The sequence below is a fragment of the Rosa rugosa genome, chromosome 2 (assembly GCF_958449725.1).
Source record: "Rosa rugosa chromosome 2, drRosRugo1.1, whole genome shotgun sequence".
NCBI lineage: Eukaryota > Viridiplantae > Streptophyta > Magnoliopsida > Rosales > Rosaceae > Rosa > Rosa rugosa.
In genome coordinates, this window is record NC_084821.1 from 39,669,712 (window position 1) to 39,691,109 (window position 21,398).

Below are 21,398 nucleotides of genomic sequence, written 5' to 3' on the forward strand. Positions count from 1 at the left end.
CATCTGATGAAGTCAATTGTCAAGACTTCGAGAGAGGTGAGTTCCTGTAGTCCCCATTGCATTCGGTTTGCAATGAGTTTTTTGCAGGAACGGATATTCAGTGACTTCAAATTTGACGGCAATCCCCCACCTGGAAATGATTCCAGTTCTGGACAAAGTCCTATGGAAATAGACTCGAGAGATGGAAGAAGGGTGTTCATATGCTCTGGCAGTGACCTCAAATTTCTACATCCATCGATATCTATAACGGTCAAATTGGGAGCATGCAGCCCTCCCTCGGGAAAACAACCAAAATTCCAGCAATCATACATTTTCAGTTTACTCAGTTCAGGGCATTTTGATCCTTGTGACATCGTAATACATTCTATATTGGCATTCAAGACTGTGAGTGATTGTAGCATGGAGAAGCAATCTAATGGTAATATTCCAGTTAGCTTAGGACAATCCTCCAGATGAAGCCTAGAGAGACTAGGAAAAGCACCCCCTTCTTTGTTGTCTCCAACATATGACCACTCTTGCCATCTCCGCATGTTTTTGAATTCCAGAATTAGCAGAGAGCTAAATGGCTTACTTACAGTGGTATCATTCATAAAACGCACGACCTACTGAGACCACCCCATTCAACCCATCAATATGAAGCTCTCTAAGGGAGGGTAGCTGCCCCAATATTGGTGGCAAGAAGCAACAATTTGTACAATTCACAATATTGAGATGAACTAGATTAGAGGAATAATGATCTCCTAACCAACCTGGAAACCTTGTTCCCCTGTAAGAATCAATGGTGAGTTCTTTTAAGTTGGTATGAGGTTGAAGGTTATTGAGCACTTCTCTATCTTTATGTGAATCCTCAGTATAACCTCCGAATTCTAAGATTAGGTGAGCCAGTTCTTTTCCCACATTTTGGCTTCTAAAGCATCAACAGCATTAGCAATATTTTGAATCCCTGAAATTCGAAGTGTTCCATGCAAATGCTTGGGCTCCTTTAACTCTAGAATTTCATTCCTTGCAGTAGGTTGGTCTAGAACAAAGTCACTTAACATTTGGAGATCTTTCAATTTGCCCATATGTGGTGGCATCTTTACCAAATTTGTACCTCCCACATCTCCAATATCAAGATGGCGCAAGTTTGTCAGTCTTCCCAAGTTGGCTGGCAAATGAGCAAGAGCTTCACAATGCGACAACAACAAAGTTTGTAAATTACACAAAGTACACACTGTATCAGGTAGCTTTTTGATAGAAGTCCCAGGTACCTTAGATGTTTCAGGTTACCAATCGAACTAGGCAACTCCTTTATGTCATACCTTGATAAGTTCAGCACTCTTAAACACCGAAGTGTTGGCAATAGATCATGTAGAACCTTATCCAACATTTGGAATCTTTCACTCCATAACTCTGTTAGTCGTAGCGGCAGGAAGGTGCGCAGATACTTAGCTTCATGTATAGCCTCAAAATTCTCAAACCCATTACAACGATCTCTCATATATGAAAAATGACGAGTCTTGGTCAAAATGTCAAATGAGTTGTCATCTTCCTCCAACCTAAAACAAAAGTCTCCAGATACAGACTTTGCTAAATCACTAATAAGGTCAAAACCATCCAAAACTGTTGATGAATGTTGAAAAAAAGACCTTGAAATTAGCTCATCAAAGTACTCCTCTCCAACTTCTTCCACTAATTTCTTGTTTTTGGGTTGCAACAGATCTTCAGCCATCCACAAAAATACCAATTGTGATCTTTCAAATACATAACCTTTGGGAAATATTGAACAATAAGCAAAACAACGCTTGAGATGTGGAGGCAGATAGTAATAGCTTAGCCATAAAGCCGGTAAAATGGTACTCCCTTTATCTGCAAATTCCCATATATCACTCTTCAATATCTTCACCCATTCTTCCAAATTCACTTTAGAGCACAAGAGACCTCCAAGTGAATTTGCAGCCAGAGGAAGACCTTTACACTTTTTAACAATTTGTTTCCCAATTACTTCTAGATTTGGATACGCACTAAGATCTGCATTTCTGAAGGCATGTTTTGCAAATAATAACAGACAGTCCTCTTCAGATATTTGCAATAGATAATGAGTTGGAAGAGTACCCATCATAGATCCAACACCTTCATTTCGTGTTGTGACAATGATCCTACTTCCATGCACCCCAAACTCAAAGGGACACCTTAAGACATCCCAGTGGATATAATTCTCATTCCAAACATCATCAAGAACAAAGAGAAACTTCTTCCCCATCAAAGCCTCCTTGAGATTAACTTGGAGTAGATTTAGGTCTGTGATGGCACAGTTGCTTGAAGTAACAGACCCATAAATTGTTTGTGTTATTCTAACAGCATCAAAATTCTCTGAAACACAAACCCATGCTTGGAGATCAAAATGTTGTTTCACTCTTGCATCATTGTACAAGAGCTGAGCTAGGGTGGTCTTTCCAATCCCACCCATGCCCACGATGGGAATCACCCCTACCTTATTGCCACTAGCATCATCCGATAATAACAACTTAGCAATGGTCTCCTTGTCTTCATACCTTCCATAGACACCAGAGTCGTCTACCAAAGAAGTAGAAGGGAGTATCACTCTCATTGAGAGTCTGTGCCTAGCACCTGTTTTCAAATTAAGGGCATCTTTATGGCTAGCAATGAAGTCTAATCTCTCAAGAATTTCCTCTATCTTGGGGTCTACTGATTCATCGAAAGCATGAAAGAAAAAAGACATGAGTTTTTGTAACTTACTTGTGCTACTTCCATATTGTTCAGCTTCCAACTTTCTCCTCATGGCTTCTGTCTTGATCTCAGTCAACAGGTCCTCAGCACCGAAGACTGCCTCTTTAGCTCATCCAGCCACTCCTTCACATCTGAGCTACTTAACTGCTTCTCTTCAGAATCATCCAGAACAACATTAACAGATCGCAGTGTCATCTCCAACCTGTTCAGCAACCCTTTGGTCTGCTTCTTCCCCTTGATGAAGTCCATGACCTCCCGAGAGGTCATCTTATGAAATATTTCCTGAAATAAACCAGAGAGAAAAGCTCCACCTACGACCTCCAGAGCCATTGTTTCTACTTTGGTTTCGGCTTCAGAGCAGATAGATTGATGATTTGATAGAACAGTTCTTATTGAAAAACAGTTCAAAGAAATTGTCTTCTCATTTTAATAGAAGCAGACAGATAAATGCTGGCCCGACTGTAACCAATGACTTATCCAATCTCATTTATAAGTGTCAGCACTCCAATAATGACAATTTTTTGTATTGTCCTTGCTTGCTACGCTACCTATATAGACTTTAGTTATCATACCAATTTCTTTGTTCCAACTAGCGTCAGTGTTTTCACTTATGCCATCTAGCAGCAGAGAAGTTGCTGGAAAGCAACAAGATAATTTTTCATCTTTCACACCTAAAATGCGCTGATGGTTTAGCCTAAAATCCATTCTGATGTTGAAGCCACCTCCACGGCTCCACCCATTTTACCTTGATCGAGATTTTCCCTTATTTATTCTACTAATAAACATAAACCATGTTCCAATTTCAAAAACAAAAACAAAAACACAACAAAAAAATAAAAAATTAACCACGTTCTTAACACGACCGCAGAATTGACATTTTTTCTGAGGAATACAGACTGACATTTTGAGTGAGATAACATGCCCAAAATCATACCACCAGCAAACCTAAGCCATGAAATGTTCGATCAGATTCAGGACTACTACATTTTCCTTTGGCGAGGTAAGAAATGAAAAATAACAATAAAAGGAGTGTAATTGCATTAGCTTTCAATCTCTATTCAACAAAATTGCACGCAACGAAATGTTATCCTGCTCACATGACAAATAACTAGGATAAATATGAATGGCCTTATTGCAATTTCTCACCCAAACCAACACAACCTGTTAATCAAAGAAGCTTCACGTCTTAAAAGTTCAACACGTAAAGCTTCAATTTTTCTTTTCTTTTTATTTTGTTAAGCTGACTATAAAGAATGACGTGTACTACAAAAGTTGCAGTATGTTACAACATAACAGAGACATACAGGGAAAGTTGGGGTGTGTTGCAGACAGATTAGGCCGTTGTTATAATAGGTGATCCCGCTGCTCCTGACCAGCCTCCTATTAGCCACAACCATCTCCACCAGATATGAGCCCCATAACTAGAATTACAAAGAGCGCACCTCCAAATGGTACTAAGCAGGTGGAAGAGTTAAGTCATTAGGTGGGAAGGAGATGGGGACCTCTCTTTTCTTTTACCCGTCTTAGTTGTGGTTTTATCGTTGTGACTGGTAACTAACTCAGATGTGCAAGAGTTCAGAAACGCATTTTGAGATAGCAAAGCTCCACTAGAAGCTTTAGAGGCACTTGACCGGGTAATGCAGAGCCAGGTTCTCGCTGGCTCCTCACAGCTGTCATCTGCTACAGGTACATGCCATGATCCGCTTTCTGATTCCTGAAACAGATTGGTATCTCAATATTCTATAGTAGAACTATAAATACATCAAGCTTTCACAACACTAATTACAAAACAATGAACCATTCATACACTAATAATCCATGCTTTGCCTTCCATTACAATTTCAAGACTGTCATCATTTTCTTACAGAATTATGTTTTAGTTGAAAACCATTTGGATCACACACTAAGCACTCTTGCAGTATCGAAGGCTGACAATACTGATACACAGGCGCCATTTGAACATAATTGAACATATCTAACTGCAACTATAAGAATCACCACATTTCAGGGGCATACTTTACGTTATGTTCACATGTACATCTCCTAACTCTCCCCTTTGATCTATATAATATAGCTACTATCAAAAATAAATTTATTGCAATCTCATGAGTTATATATTTCTATAACTGACAATTTTTGTTCCCCACATTGCAGAACAGTGTTTTGCCCCATCAATCAATTATAGTTAGATCTTCAAACATGCTATCAGATATAACTGCAATGACATAGAAATAGGTACCTGGATCACTGAAGAATATGGGGGTTGGGTCTGAAGTTTCAGATTGCCTTTAACAAAAGTATATCGTACCTGCAAACCGAATGCAAAAGAAGTTAGTTACAACATAAAAGAGAGTGTGCATAGATCAGTTGGATACACATCTAAAGCAAACCCAGTATCTATCAATTGGGTTTAAAAGATTAAAATCAAAATATGACCATAAAAAATTTAAATAAAAATTTCCTCGATTTGGATTGATTATGTTAATTGTAGAGCGGAGTCTTGCTAAAAAAAGTTCAATACAGATTTCTTTTTTTCTTTCTTTCCTGCAATCCCTTCCATGAACTACAAAAAAATAAGGATTAAATGGTATAACTATAGTTTTCTGCTTGTAATGTCCTTAGACCTAAAATAAAGATACGTAGTGGACAATCTGTGCGCCAACAACTCCAGACTTTGTCTTTGCCTTTGATTTGCTATAAATATAACAAGAGACATGCAATAGAAGCAATTATATGTTGGTGACACTGAGAAAGGACACGTATTAAATGAGCCTCAAAGAAGTACATAGAAGTTTTGAACAAATGCAAAGATAAGTTAGCAAGGTTGTGTCATAGAGTACATACTTGATGCCTCTCTTTCCACTTAAGAAAGAAGCTGCTTCCTAGAAGTTCAAATATATGATCTCGCATTTCATCATTTGTAATGAGCAAGCACTTGAGTTTCACAGCAGCATAAAGCCAATACCTGAGTCATAGGAGAAAAGGTATTTCATAGATCAATATTTTCATCAAAATGGTTAATATGTGCATATCTAGTGTTTCTTTATTATCATTATTATTTATTTAAAAGAGATAATAAAAAGAAATGGAAACAAGAGACTGCCCAACAGGTTGAAAGAGCACAGCCCTTGAACACGGATTAAGGAAACAAGTAATAAAGTTTCAGAAGGTACAGAAATGCAAGTTCATACCAGTCATCATTTGAGCCACTTGGTGTGGTATAAAGAAAACCTTTATCCATCCACTCCTCAACCACTTTTCTGTGGGAAGGGTTTTCCACAAGTGACCGAAAACGTCTATTATGCAAGACAACAAGTGGCCATTTCTCTCCACTTCTATTGTACAATTCTTTCACAACAGCATCAAGCTGCAATATAGAGAACATAATAAATGTCATGATTATGTGTGACTGAAGGTCAAATAAAAAGGAAGGAAACACAAAAGAAGAGCTTATGCAACCTGAGGAAGACTGAATCCACCTTCTGCAAAATTCTGCTGGTAGAGCCCAATATTAGCTCCATCCACAATAGCTTCATAATCAGCATGTTTGTCCAGCCAATCCTTTATTTAGATATGGGGAAAAAATACAAATGAGAAACCAGAAGAAAGAACAATTAGGATATGTTTTAAAACTAAATTTTCATGAAATGGAATGTATAAAATACATAGCTTTTGCTACTTCATTTTCTTCTTGCCCTCAACTACTCTAACTCGCTCGATAAATTTTCTCAAGTGGAATTTTTTTAACGAACAAATGTCGAGAGACCAACTGCCGAGACAAACAAAAATGACGAAACAGCATCTAAAGCTTATGCCCACGCAATCAACTGTATCAATTTTCATAACTTCCAATAGTAGGAACATTAAGGATTCACAGTAACATCTCATATATATCTTATCTTCCCATTTTCAATTTTCATAACCCAGCAACAAGAATGAACTCGTGCTCCACCCACATTATTACCACTAGAGAAAAAGGGGGCAAAAGGCTCTATTTTTTTATGAAGCATATCAATTGTACTAATAAAAAAAAGGCAAATATCAGGGCTTACACATGGATACATTTAAAGTGTTGTAAATCTAACAATCTGTGCCTCTACATCCAACTATGTCATAAACTGCAAGCATCTCACTTACTGCATATTCCATCAATAAAAATCAGAAACCAGAAAGACCTGACACCAAGACTCATGGAACCAGCATCTATAAAACATTTATCACTGTCAGCGGAAATCTCAAACTCTGCTTAAATTCCTCAAATTTTAATTAATAAAATCCCTTACTTATCCTATAACCAACACCACCTCTAACTAAACAATTGACATAATGAATGGATAACAAGTGTTACTCAAAACTCTAGCCACCACAGGAATTCAAATTAGTAAACTAAACAAATATTAGCAAAATGGACAGCTCAAAAAATCTTGGCTCACCTGAAACTCACTGAAATTCGACTTAACCTCCCTTTCCATTGCCAAAGCAGCAACAGACTGCGCAAACCTATCTGTCTCTGCACAGTCAATGTCAACACAAACCAAATGCTCACCACAGGAGCAACACCTGCTGTCAGAATCCACATTGGCTCTCTGCACAGCCCAATCCCCCTTCCCAACCCACCCCTGCCCATGCCACCCTCCTCCATTCCTCAAAACCGCCTCTTTGACCCTACCCGAGTCGCAATTCACCTCACCCACTTCACTAGCCCTTCCATCACGATACCAATCCTCAATGATCTTGGCCGTCAATGCATTAACACACCTCACAGCATTCCTCAACTTGTGCAAGTAATCATAAACCCTCTCCCCTCTTCCTGTCTCTGCACTCACCTTTAATAAGGCTGCAATCTCAGGCTCTTCTACACTCACTCCCACCTTATTCATATACTCTTCCACCTCATACGCCTTATCAGCCTCCAGTTTCTCGCAAAAGCAAAACAATGCCGGATCGCAAGTGCGCAACCTCGGCAATACACTATACTTCTCCATACCCTTCACCAGCTCAAAAGCATAATCACCATCACCTTTCGCCGCAGCGAGCCGAGCAACAGCGGTGATCGTGGCCTCGTTGGGGAGGACTTCGATCAACGACATGTGATCAAACACGCGGAAGCCATATTCCAAGGCCAATTGCTTCAGGGACGGGTCGGTGACAGAGTTAGAGCAAAGGTAGAGTAGGGTGTTAAAATGGTGCTGGTTGAGCCGCGTATTCTGCGAAACAGCGGATTCATACAGCGAGATTGCGCTGCTTAAGTCCTTGTTCTTTGAGCAGAAAGTGAGGGAAGAGTGGAATTGGGTCTCTGGGGTCTGCTTCTTCTTCCTCTTTGGGGTTCCCATGAATGTCCGAATTTAGAAATCGGTTTTGGTTGAACCTATAGGCAAATTTGTTTTCTTCGTCAAAGGCAGTTTCGACAAACAATTTGATGGCAGGAAAACAATGCATATAGAATCTAAAACAGATACAACAACACAAATTATTTCAGGTCACACAACAATTTGATGGCTCAAACCCCAACACTAAACACCATTCATTAAAACCCCAAATTTGGAGCAAATACTAGTCAATTGGACTACAGACTAAAACCTCATTCATTAAACCCCAAATCTGGAAATAAAAAAAAATTAGTCAATTGGAGACAAATTCACTACAGATTAGCCATTAGGGGATTACATAGTTCCATAAATCCATAAACATAGACAAAACTAAAATTCCAAAGAAAAAAAACAAAAAAAAGGGAAATTTTCAGAAAATAACAAATACTTACAAGCAAAGAGGGAAAGAGAATCAAGATCGAGGAAACCAACAGACGGGAGTGAGAGATGAGGGGAAGCCCTGCAAATCGGTGGAAACCCAGCGCATTCAACAAGAGCGGACTCCGAGTGCAATCGCCACGGGCAAAAGTTTTGGGCTAACGGTGCGGGTATAGTGCGGGTACGGTGCGGGTTGTTAACGGACCGGGTTTTTAACGGGCCGACCCGATAAAAACCCGTTAAGTTAACGGATTTTGCGGGCTAAACCCGGCGGGTTTGCGGGTTATCCGTTGGAACCCGTTAAAAACCCGTTAACAGATTTTTTTTTTTTTTTTTAATGCGACAGCAAACTTCAGTTTTCCTGATTTTAAGCAACATTATAAACCACAACATCATCTTTATTAAGTACAGAAACTTTATATAATCTAAAGTGAACTGACATTCGCTCAATTTCATGAATAAGATGACTAGCTCTAGTATTAAAACTAATCCAGCATCTAAGTTGCCTTCCAAATTCAAATGTCAAAGCTAACCGATTTCACATATTGAGAGGAACAAATAGCCTTCCATGACTGCTTTCAGAAGTCACAAACAAGAGTAATAGAGAATGCTGACCACATAAAAATACAATTTACAGAACATGATCCAACTCACAATGCCACTTCTTTCTAAAGTTCTTATCTTTAAGAGATTACTTACTTCTTCAAAAGTCTCTCCTTTGGCTCTCAACAACACAAGAAAGGCGCTAATCAAAGCCTCATTAGCATCACTCAGCAAGAACTCCAATGAAGCTTCGGCTTCGGACTCCGACAAATCCACCTTATCAATCAAGGACTCAATCAACAGAAGTCTCAAAGCTCTACAGCATAACAAAACCCACCTCTCTCTCTAAATCGAAATCTTAGACAGAAGCATTATATAGATTGAAATCGGGAAAATAAGAGAGAAAAACGATGCCACAAGATTTCCCTAATTCAAACCCGAAAACAATAAATTAAACCCAAGCAAAACAACAACAATCCACATCCCATCAAACCCAGTTCACCAATAACATTACCCTCCAACAAAAACAAAAAAAAGACTAAAAATTTTCACCAGAATTGACCACCAACACAGACCCAGAATCAAACTGAATCAAAAGAAGAAGAAGAAACAAAGCAAAAACCGAGACTAAAGAGAGAGATCAGAGATGGCACCTTCAGAACCCAATCCCAGCTCAGATTCTCTCACTCTGAAATTGTGGGTTTGGATGAAGAAAGAGAGATGGAGTCTACGAGAGAGGCAGAGAGTGGATTGCTGAAAGAAAGAGGCAGAAAGGGTTTTAATTTTCAGAAATAACTTAACGGGTTCCGACGGGCCTAACGGGTCTAGCACGGCACGGCCCGTTAATTTACGGGTTTTTGGCGTGCGGGTTTTTCTCAGCCCAGATTAATAATTGGACGGGTTCGTGCGGGTTTTTCCGTGCGGGTTTGCGGGTTGCGGGTTTAAATGCCAGGCCTAGGCAAAACCAACAGACGCGCTCAGAGAAACGAATTCCGAACGATTCAAAATCGCTAAGAGAGAAAACTGTGGTAGACTCAACCCTAGGGTTTCAGAGTAGAGCGGGAAGCATGATGAAGACGGTTCGGTTCAATCTATAAACTCTTTAATCCCTTTTTTTTCTTTTTCTTTTTTTTTTCAATTACACAAAAAAGTCTTTAATCCTTGTTTTTTTTTTAAATTACAAAAAAGTCTTTAATCCTTTATTTTCTTTTTCAGAATGCTAGTTTTTTTTTTTTTTTTTTTTTTTTTGAGAATGTTCTGAATGCTAGTTTGAACCCTGTAAATGTGAATTGCGTGAAAATAGAAAGAATACTCCAAATTCGGAAGTCCAAAAGTTTTATAAAACGTTCTTGATGGAAAAAAAAAAGTGAATGAAAGATCCCACTGAATTGAATTCTTTTCTATTATATTAGCATTTTCATTAGTATTAGATTAGTATTAGTTTGTGATCTCGGCTCAATGAGTCCTTTCTTCCGTGATGAACTGTTGGCACCAGTCTTACATTTTGTCTCTGTGGACCGAGGATAAAGGGGGGCTCAGCAGGACTCCGATTGTAACATGAGAGAAGTAAGGGGGTCAACCTCTTTCAAATATACAACATGGATTATGGCAATGCAATGTAGTTGGACTCTCATGTTGATCCGAATGAAATATTAAATATAGAATAGTACAAAAATAATAGTCTCTAATTAAACAAATTAAGATATTTATTATTGATAAACATATATTTGATAAATAGATCTAAATTAATATATCAAAAATGAAATATTTTTGAAAATTAGATTTTCCATTCTTATTCGTTTCTATAGTTGAATTTTTCTACATTTATATCATATTTAATGAAATAACTAAGAATAAACAGTTAAGATTTCAGCAGGAATTGAGATCTCATTCAAAGAGAAATATATTAAATATCCGGAGTTTCTTTTTGTATATTATATGAATGATCCGATTCACAAGGACCATGATTAGGAATTGTTTGATAGTCTTTCTCAGAGGAAGAGGCGAAACATACTCAACTTGAATTCGGGACAGCTATTCAAAATCTTACTGAAAGACTGGATTTGTTATCTCATGTTTGCTTTTCGTGAAAAAAAATACCAATTGAAGAGGAGGTTTTCTTCAAACAACAAGGAGTTGGGTCAACTATTCAATCAAATTAATGAAATTGAGCATGTTTCCCATCTCTTCTCGAGAAACAAGTGGGCTGCCCCATTGAGCTCTGTATTGCTTATAGAACCAATTCCTATAATTATGAAACCCATATGAGATACAGAGGAATAGGCTATTCTTTTTTTTAAATTACGATGACCATGAGATGTTAAAGCTGCATAGATAATTTGAATTGTGCCTACTATCATCAACTAGGAGACTCTCCATGAGATTCATAGTTGCATTACTTATAGCTTCCTTGTTCGTAGACAAAGTGGATTCGGAATTGTCTTTCATTCCAAGGCATAACTTGTATCCATGCGCTTCATATTCGCCTGGAGTTCGATCCCAAAAATATAGCCATCCCTACCCCCTCACGTCAATTCCACGAGCCTCTTATCAAAAAGAAAAAAAATGAATACTATTTTATATAATTAAGTCAATTCTTGAGGGAATGGTTAAATTTTTGAACTACCATATATGCCCTCACATAATATAGGTATTAATAAATAAATTATTTCTAGATAAGGATATGATAGTTAATTGACTATATCATATTTCAAAAAATTGCAATACCTCCCACGAAAAAAGGAGAAACTTTCCTAAAATTAGGAGAGATAAATTTTTTAATTTAAAAAAATTAAAATAAAAGTCAATTGACGGGGCTAGTTTATAATAAAGAGAAGTGATATGATAAGACAACTGCACTCTCCTAACAAAATAAATTTTGCTCTTCAACCAGATAAATTTTTCAGTGCTACAGTCAAACCATGTCATAATTGACACGTGACTTGACTTCCCAAAAAAAGACATGTGTGTAACTAGTACACCTGAGCCACAGCAACAAACTTTACACTTTTTGTTGTTAACACAAACTGTTGCCGTTATCATAAAATTGAAAAAATCACATCACTGTCATGTTAAACTTTAAAAGTTACAGATTTATATTGTATTTTAAAAGTTTTATTTTTCATAAGATAAACTGTGGAGATTTTTTTTTTTTGTTCTTTCTCATCTTCTCATTATCTTACCTTTGATTTTGTCACATGATAGAGCACTTGAGTTCTCAAGCGGCGGCAGAGAAATCCATCGAAAGGAGAACAACAACTGAAGCAATGAGAATAAAAATAAAGTTAAAAGCCTAAAATCCATATCAATCAAACCCAGTGTCACGCCCCGAATTTTGAATAATAAATTCAAATCCGAAACATGAATAATTACAATTACAAAATCCAAATCTCGAAACTTCGAGTTCATTATTACAATTCACTCTCACAAGCAATATTGTAAAGCTCAAATGAGCATAACACACCTCACAACGTACAATTGCTGTAAAACTCTAACAATTGCTCTAACCGCACGATCACCGTCCTGGTTCTCCTGTCCTGTAGGATTACCCGCTACACAATTTGAATAGTGTACCGGGAGTTGCAACAACACAAAACCCGGTAAGCTTTTGACAGCTAGTATGAGTAAACAAGAAAGAACTGTTGATTTATTAAATTACAAGACCACCACAAACCCACGTTACTTTCTCACTCTCATATATATATATATAGACACTTATGAGTTACTCTCAATTTCCCCCATAAGGTCACTCAATATTTGGCAGACAGACTAGAGCTCTAACTGATCGTTTCCACCTACCCGGCGCGAGAGCGTGGTTCACGATTTAATACTATTCAGTTCCACCTACCCGGCGCGAGAGCGTGGTTCGCTGATAGTATGCCATGGTCACCCCGTGACCTATTGATCTTCCACAGATCACAACAATTTATTGTTCCTCAACAATAAAACTCAACATCTCTCTCAATATATTGTTTCACAACAATAAACTCAATACCCCTCACAATATATTGTTTCTCAACAATAAACTCAATACCCCTCACAATATATTGTTTCTCAACAATAAACTCAACACAACTCCAACAATACATATTATTTCACGTAATAATATATATACAGACATTCACACAGGAATGTCTAATACATCAACAATAATTCATATGATTGCAAAATAAAGCAATTAAATATATTGGGTTCGTAATATGAACCACGTGAGGTTTACTCACCTCCAATTCCAGCTGCGTCTTCTAAAAGCCACATATCCATCTGAATCGTCCACCAACTCGATTCGTCAATCACCTAATCAGATACTATCTTGACTTAGTAAATTACTCATAAACCACACATATACTGAAATCCAACGGTCGGATTCTAATTATATGATGATCCGACGGTCGAATCTTAATTTAATGATGATCCAACGGTCAGATCCTCACAGATCGCCCTTAGGATCATCCTCCAAAATTATAATGAAGATCCAACGGTCAGATCTTCTTGAATCGTCCTTACTAACATCTTCACAAAATTATACGAAAATCCGACGGTTAGATTCTCACGAATCACCTTCCGAATCACTATTTCACAATTATACGAAGATCCAACGGTCGGATCTTCGCCCATGACCACACAAAGTCATCGGGACAGTCATACGATCAACATATCTAAATTTGAAGTAAAACCGATGGTCAGATCTTCGCAGATCGTAAACTTAAGATAAAACGTAAAAACGTTAAATAGTAACGTAAAAACGTAAATCCACTATTTATCAACTTTTTCTAACCTAACCTTGTAATATATCAAAACGCTCGTATGGATGCGTAGAACATAGCCTAGATAATAAAAATTCAAAATATGGTCGAATGCGCTGCCACAAGCGGTGGTCAGTGGGCGGTCAACGCGGCGGTCAACGCCGGTCAACCACCTCAGATGGCAAAGTGACCAACTACAAACTGGTTCAAAATGAAAGGGTGATCGACTTCCATACCTGGAGCTAAGTCTGGTTTGGCCTAGATCGTCCTAGATCAAGCTTGGAAGTCGGATTAATCCTGTGCGTCCGATCAGATTTCAGATTAAATCAGGGACGTCGAAAAAGTCAAACCATGATCTAGCGTTCTATACACAAAATCGTGATGAAAGGCTTACATGGGGATGATCAGGGGGAAGAGGAGATCACGAAAATGGGAACGATCGGCCCATGCAACGCCGGAATCGGGGATTTCCGGCCTGGTCGGGTTTGCATGGCTGGGGTGTCTTCGATCTCCATCTGGGGGCAGCGGCGGGGCAAGGCGGTGGCAGGGAGCGGCTGGACGGCTCGAGGCGACCTCGGGGAGGGCCGGGTCGTGGCCGGAGGACGAGCGACGGCGCCGCTGGCGTCGGGTCGGGTCGGCGGGTCGGCAAGGGTGGGAGGGTTTTGCGCGAGAGAGAGAGAGAGAGGGGGGGACTATTCCGCAAAAATCAGATTTTTTTCGTCCTTAATGAAAAAAATCAGATATTTTTCCTATTTATAGAAAATTCCCAATTTTCAAATATTCATAACTTAATCATACGAACTCCGAATATTACGTTCCACATATGCACGAGATCGTATCGACGAGCTCTACAACTTTCATGAAGGAAGTTTTCCGAAATTCCATACGTATAAAAAGTCAATTTTTGAGACGCTCCTAAATACGTACGATTTCGAAATAAAATCGTTCAAACTAATTCCACCACTTCTCCAAGCCTCGTACTCGCTCCCACTATCATGAAATCATTTCTAAAAAACAACGGAATTTAATTTGGATTTTTCGGGGTATTACACCCAGATCTCAATCTCAATCTGCTCTTGAAATCCTACCCAGAAATAAAAACTTTTGATTGGATATTAGATTTTTGATTGAGAAGATGAAAAGAAATTGAACTGAAGAGTAATTAGATCTCAAATAATAGGTCTACAATTGCTTAGTTCTTCTTATATGTATGCTAACGACAAAACACTTTGTTAAACGGTGAAAAGTTTAAAATTTTTGTTTGGTGGCTGATGTATTATTTTGCACATGTGTATGTATCTTATTGGGAAGTCAAACCACGTGTGAATGATGACATGGTTTGACCGTAGCACTGAAAAATTTAGCCTTCAACCATAAGTTATTTTAAAGAGAATATCCTGCAAACAGTGTCTGACTTTTGACCCACTAGTAACTTTGGTATCTTAAGTTTCAAAAATATCACAATGGTACTTGAGGTTTTGACCCCAATCCAACATAAATACCTAGAGCCGTTAACTCCGCTGCGACGTTTGCCAGCTGACATATTTTGAAGGGTACTTTGGTCCTTTCATGTCTTAATCCTTTTTTTTTTTTTTTGTCTCTAGCATCTTATAACATGGAGTAGGATGAGTTAGCTAAGACTGGTTCCCCGTGAAGCAAATCAGACCGCTCATAACGCAGCTGCGCTTGCCATCCGAACAGTGGGTCCTTTTGCAATGATCAGCCACCACCATCCCTGATACAGGTTCTAAGAAACGATGGGCTACCTTGCCCTCACGTGGTGGAGCATTAAACTGGTGTCAGAGAGCTTTTTTCTTTCCAGATTTAGGTTGCATTTCCATTCCCTATTTCCAGTCTGGTTTTAGTTGGAAATGAACTTTCCCTTTCTGTTTGTATCTTGGGCCTGAGCTTTTGCCATTTTTTTTGGGCTTGTCCCTTAATGAAATTATTCCATTACCAAAAAATATATATATGTTATAAACTAGAGAATTAGAGAGAGATAGAATAGAGAAACATAATATAGGAGGAGATAGAAGTGTATATTTCATTCTCATTAGACCCCTTTATATATGAGTAATGTTTACATCATAAAGACATAACTAATGAGTATTTACAGTAGACAGCCACATATATATAATATTTATAACACTCCCCCTTGGATGTTCACCACTAAATGATATGGTGTTGGACGCGCTTAATGTTGCCTCGTCAAAAACCTTGCCAGGTAACAAAAACCCAGTGGGACAAAAACAACCCTGGTCGAAGGAGAAAAAGAGTACAACGCGCATATGTCCTAGGTAGCATATTTTGAATGCTCCCCCTGATGAGAATCTCCCCCTGATTTTTGCAAGCTTCAATCATGTATGTAATAAAATACATGCACCATGTATATTAGATATGGTGTGTCGATTACATAGGTGAGACTATGTGTGCTTTGCATAAAAGGGGACTCATCATGAATTGCAATTCCTGCGAAGGTTAGGGTAATACCAATAAAAACTATGATAATAAATCTTACCTCAAGTAGAACCAATTTCATATGCTCAAATTATAGATAAATATATTAGTTAAAGAATAACAATATAAAGGAACAACAATTGACACATTTACCTTTATACAATATTCCGAGCATTGAAATTTATGTATGACATACTTAGCCATAGATATCAATTTATGATTGATAATTTCATATAAGCTCAATATGAGCTGTAGATAAATTCATAACTTCACGAAAGTTAGAATATGTTGCAACATTGTGAGTATGATTCGAATTCGATTTCTTAGTCTTGTCATAGTACTCATTGAGGCAATAAGTCACTTTGACCTTAATTGAATGAGTATGTATGAGTTTTAGACTTTTGATTCCATGAGTGAGCTTTAAGCTCTTTCACTCATTCATGGACTTGCCTTTGGCAATATGAATCCATTAAGGATTTGGTTAAGCAATATGCTTATAATGACACATAGGATTTGGGGATTTGCTTTTAGCAATTTGTCTTTAAGATCTTCATAATAATCATGACAACCTGCTATAAGCCTCTCGTCAATATAACAGCTGTATGTAACACTGTACTTATAGAAAAGTTGTCGCTTGGAGAAGAATGCCCATGTCTCTATAAAGAGAATTGTGTCATAGTGATTTCAATTCACTTTAGTACACCCTTTGTTATTTTTAGGGTAGATAAAGTCCAAGTATATCATCACGTTTACAATATTTAAAATCATTGGAATTGCCTCTTTCCAATTTGGCCAATAGTATGATTTGTCGACACAATGAAACGTGGTAGTATATAACCCTTGATGATATTTAGTTGCAACTACAGATGAGATATCATCAATGATCATCAATTAGAGATCTATCACACATTCAAAATATATGCATGCATTAGCTATAATAAGCTTATTCATATCAGGTACCCATGCCTCTTTTAGGGCATTTGTTGTCTCTCAAGGACAAATTAATTAAAGAATGTGGATCTTTGTATAACCTCATAACGAGTGTTATAGGGCTTGTATAATCTTCCCTTATAGGGAGATTAAAACATTGGACTTGGTGGATATATCCCACATAATGCACGCCGTTACAATAGTGTTTCCTCCCCCTAACGGCGGGAAGACCATCTAGTTTGACCATTCGCAAAATATGTGTGCAAAAAATTTGGATTGGAAATCCATTAGTGGGTGGCGAGCCCAAACCAATTTTTAGGTCAAAAACTTGTCTTTAATAAGTGTCACTTTCTCATAATTGATTGAGACTTTTTCTTAAGATAATAATAAGACATGGTGGATAAATATCACACACCAATTCATATCGTTTTTCATAATATTTCTCCCCCTAATGACGGGAGAATTGTCTTATTAAAGTGACAACTCGCAGATATGCGATAAATTATAATGCCCTTATTAGGAAGGTATGTGTAATACCCCGAAAAAAAATCCAAATTAAATTCCGTGGATTTTTAGAAATGATTTCACGATAGTGGGAGCGAGTACGAGGCTCGGAGAAGTTGTGGAATTAGTTCGAACGATTAATTTTCGAAAAAACGAACGTTATTTAGGGGCTCGCGAAAGTTGACTTTTTATACGTTCAAAATTTGGGAAAACTTTCTTCATGAAAGTTGTAGAGCTCGTCGATACGATCGCGTGCATATGCGGAACGCAAAAATCGGAGTTCGTATGAATTAGTTATGATTTTTTGAAAAAGTTTCTAATTTAGTATAAAGCTTCCATTTTTGGAAATTTCCAAAAATAAAAACAGATTTTTCCAAAATTGGAAAATCGGCTGCGATTTTAGTTCCCCGCCGGAAATCGCCTCCAAAACTTCGATCGACGATTTCTTCCTCCTCCGGCCACCGATCCTCACCAAACTTCTTCCATTGGCTTCGTATGGTCCTTGCGCACCTGTCTGTGGCAGCCTTTCACGGCGGCGCGGCCTGTAGCGGCGGCGGCAAGCCCGGTCCGATTTAAGCTCGATTTTGGTCAACGCCGGTTTTCTCCTAGCTCCGGCCACCAAAACTTCCGATCCTTGGCTCCATGAACTCCCCTCAACCTGCTGATCATCATACTAGGAGGATTGCACCTAGAGTGACCGGTTTCACGTTCGTCGGAGCTCGGTAAGTTTTCAATCCGAAACGAAAATCTTTCGATCGGTATATCTCGAGCTGTAGTGCATCGTTTTGATTGATTCTTTTTCCAGTGGGTTCCCCTTGATGTTATTAACAACTCTCTAGAAGGCATCGAGGCCTGAAATTGAAGCTTTGACGTCGAAATCGAGCCTTGCCGGATTCTGCAAAATTTTGGAATTTTTCCGACCACAGAAGCTTTCGATCGGTATATCTCGAGCTACAGACCATATTTTTCTGTGATTCTTGAACCAGTGAGTTCTTCTTGAGTTTCTTAACAACTCTTCAGAAGGAATCGAAGCCTTAAATTGACGTTTTTACGTCGAATTGGAGCTCGCCGTTTTCTGCAGTTTCTCGCCGGTTTCTGGAAAATTCCGGCCACCTTCATACTGTTCAAGGTAATTTTCGACCCCTTCCGGTCATTTTCAGACTTCGTGCTAGTTATGAAAGTTGTTAAGCATGATGAGAGGAAGAAGAGCAGCCCGGCCCCGACACCATTGGTGGTGGTTGGCGGCGGCTCTGCCACTAACTCCGGCGGCCCTTTCCGGCCACCTCCGGGGATCAAAAATATGGTTTCTGTACATTTTCAGATTCTATATTTCAATACGATCATTTCGATATATTATAAGCAATTTTTGGATATCGTATGATTAAGTTATGAATTTTACGATTTCGATCGATTTCGATCGTTCGATTTGTGATCTGTGAAGATCGGACCGTCCGATGGACTTGTAGTTTTGTTATGTTGATCTTATGACTGTCCCAGTGGCTTTGTGTGGTCATGGGCGAAGATCCGACCGTTGGATCTTCGTATAATTGTGAAATAGTGATTCGGAAGGCGATTCGTGAGAATCTAACCGTCGGATTTTCGTATAATTTTGAGGAGATGTTTGTTAGAGTGATTCAAGAAGATCTGACCGTTGGATCTTCGTGATAATTTTGGAGGATGATCCTAAGGGCGATCCGTGAGGATCCGACCGTTGGATCATCATATAAATTCGATCTGGCCGTTGGATCATCATTAAATTAGAATCCGACCGTTGGATTTCCGTATATGTGTGGTTTATGAATGATTGCTAAGTTAAGATCGTATCTGACTAGGTGATTGACGGTTTGAGTTAGTGGACGATTATGGATCGTATTTTGAGCGGAATTGAAGACGCAGCGGGATTATCGAGGTGAGTAAACCTCACGTGGTTCATATTACGAACCGAGTACTTTTAATTAATTTATTTTTTGTCGTCATTGTGTGAACTATAGTTGGTATTAATGGGCATTCCTGTGTGAATGTCTATCTATATATATATTATTTATGTGAAATAATATGTATTGTTGAAATTGTGAGATATTATGTACTGTTATGGTTGTGTTGAGTTTATTGTTGAAAAGCAACAATATTGTGAGAGGTATTAAATTTATTGTTGAGAAACAATAAATTGTTGATTTGTTGAGATATATTGATCTGTGGAGATCAATAGGTCACGGGGGTGACCATGACATCTATTAGTGAACCACGCCCTTGTACCGGGTAGGTGGAAACTAATAGCATTAAATCGTGAACCACGCCCTCGCGCCGGGTAGGTGGAAACGATCAGTTAGAGCTCTAGTCTGTCTGCCAAATGTTGAGTGACCTTATGAGGGTAACGGGGAGTGACTCATAAGTGTATAATATTTATATATATATATATTTATATATATAAGAGAGTGAGAAAGTGAAGTGGTTTTGTGGTGATCATTGTAATTGTGATGTTTCTACATTTCTATACTTGAGTTAAAGGAAATGTATTTTATTAAATCAACAGTTCTTTCTTGTTTACTCATACTGGCTGTAAAAAGCTTACCGGGTTTTGTGTTGTTGCAACTCCCGGTACACTATTCAAATTGTGTAGCGGGTAATCCTACAGGACAGGAGAACCAGGACGGTGATCGTGCGGTTAGAGCAATTGTTAGAGTTTTACAGCAATTGTACGTTGTGAGGTGTGTTATGCTCATTTGAGCTTTACAATATTGCTTGTGAGAGTGAATTGTAATAATGAACTCGAAGTTTCGAGATTTGGATTTTGTAATTGTAATTATTCATGTTTCGGATTTGAATTTATTATTCAAAATTCGGGGCGTGACAGTTTGGTATCAGAGCGTAAGGTGCATATTTGGTGATGTGTCAATACCTTCCGAGTGATGGCCCGGCTGCAGCGGATCCCCATCGTGTGCTCTTCGGTATTGGCTAAGTCATTGGGTATGCGTGAGTGTTGGGAGTTGTTTAGGCCGCTAGGTCGTTTTAGGAACGTGAATACCTTCCCTATAGTATTGACTTGGTTAATATGAATTTGTATTTGACTTATACTGTGTTTTAAGTGTTATACAAGTATTAGCCAAGCATACTATACTCCTTAGGTGATGGATATTCGAAGGGGTTGTACTTAGAACCTTACAGTTGTCTTGTAGGTTCGTATGGGAATAAGTTCAGTGGCCGCGAGTTACAATCCTTGAGGAATAGGAACCTCTTGATTCAACTCTGTTAAGTCAACGAGGATTGTTTTATGGAAATGAGGTTCTTTTGATTGTTGAAGTGTTTGGATGAAGGCATGATGTGGATCTTTGCACGTACCTAGTGTGGATACGAGTATTGATTGATAGAAGTTTACCTTCTTAAGTTAGACGTACATATGTTTTTGGATGAGATGTACATGTCAAATAATAGATATCTTGTTTTGTAATGAGATGTCCTTGTGGAGTTTGTTAGTAGGGTTGAGGTTAGGGAAGAAATTATTGTGGTTACTTCTTCCTTGTGCTTGTAAGTTGTTAAGCAGAGTTTAAGGTGCGAGACAAGAATTTTATTTTGTGCTCGATGGTTAGAGATGAGAGACCATTGTTTTGGGTTGTCGTTGAGTACTATAATTCCTTCAGAATCAGGATTGTTGGTAGAATTGGAATTAGTAGTAGTTTTGGTGATTCGGAATTTGAATTGAGTTCGCGAGATGTGTCTTATATACGTGGTTGATGTTGCTTGC

General features: G+C 38.3%; 2 protein-coding genes and 1 long non-coding RNA gene across 11 annotated transcripts; 1 reads left to right on the top strand and 2 right to left on the bottom strand.

The window, feature by feature from the left end:
• Window positions 1–1,129: 1,129 nt before the first annotated feature.
• LOC133733527 (putative disease resistance RPP13-like protein 1) lies at window positions 1,130–3,620 on the bottom strand. Its single transcript, XM_062161147.1, has 2 exons — window positions 2,740–3,620; window positions 1,130–2,610 (listed from the first exon to the last, which is right to left on the bottom strand). The coding sequence occupies exons 1-2, from the start codon at window positions 2,780–2,782 to the stop codon at window positions 1,130–1,132; spliced, it is 1,524 nt and encodes a 507-aa protein (XP_062017131.1). The 5' UTR covers window positions 2,783–3,620.
• A 312-nt stretch (window positions 3,621–3,932) lies between these two features.
• Window positions 3,933–9,827, bottom strand: LOC133733528 (proteinaceous RNase P 2). 9 transcript variants are annotated; one of them, XM_062161154.1, is made up of 9 exons: window positions 9,674–9,827; window positions 9,177–9,296; window positions 8,492–8,559; window positions 7,164–8,098; window positions 6,190–6,291; window positions 5,922–6,097; window positions 5,575–5,695; window positions 4,970–5,038; window positions 3,933–4,444 (listed from the first exon to the last, which is right to left on the bottom strand). In XM_062161154.1, the coding sequence occupies exons 4-9, from the start codon at window positions 8,061–8,063 to the stop codon at window positions 4,202–4,204; spliced, it is 1,611 nt and encodes a 536-aa protein (XP_062017138.1). In that variant the 5' UTR covers window positions 8,064–8,098; window positions 8,492–8,559; window positions 9,177–9,296; window positions 9,674–9,827; the 3' UTR covers window positions 3,933–4,201. The 9 variants fall into 9 exon arrangements, with proteins under 9 accessions (XP_062017138.1, XP_062017133.1, XP_062017134.1 ...); XM_062161149.1 differs by having other exon boundaries at window positions 8,492–8,838; XM_062161150.1 differs by having other exon boundaries at window positions 8,492–8,838; window positions 9,177–9,365; window positions 9,674–9,766.
• A 7,913-nt stretch (window positions 9,828–17,740) lies between these two features.
• Window positions 17,741–20,937, top strand: LOC133733722 (uncharacterized). Its single transcript, XR_009857849.1, has 3 exons — window positions 17,741–18,785; window positions 19,489–19,565; window positions 20,277–20,937. It is a non-coding gene; the product is annotated as an uncharacterized LOC133733722 (long non-coding RNA).
• The last annotated feature ends 461 nt before the right edge of the window (window positions 20,938–21,398 follow it).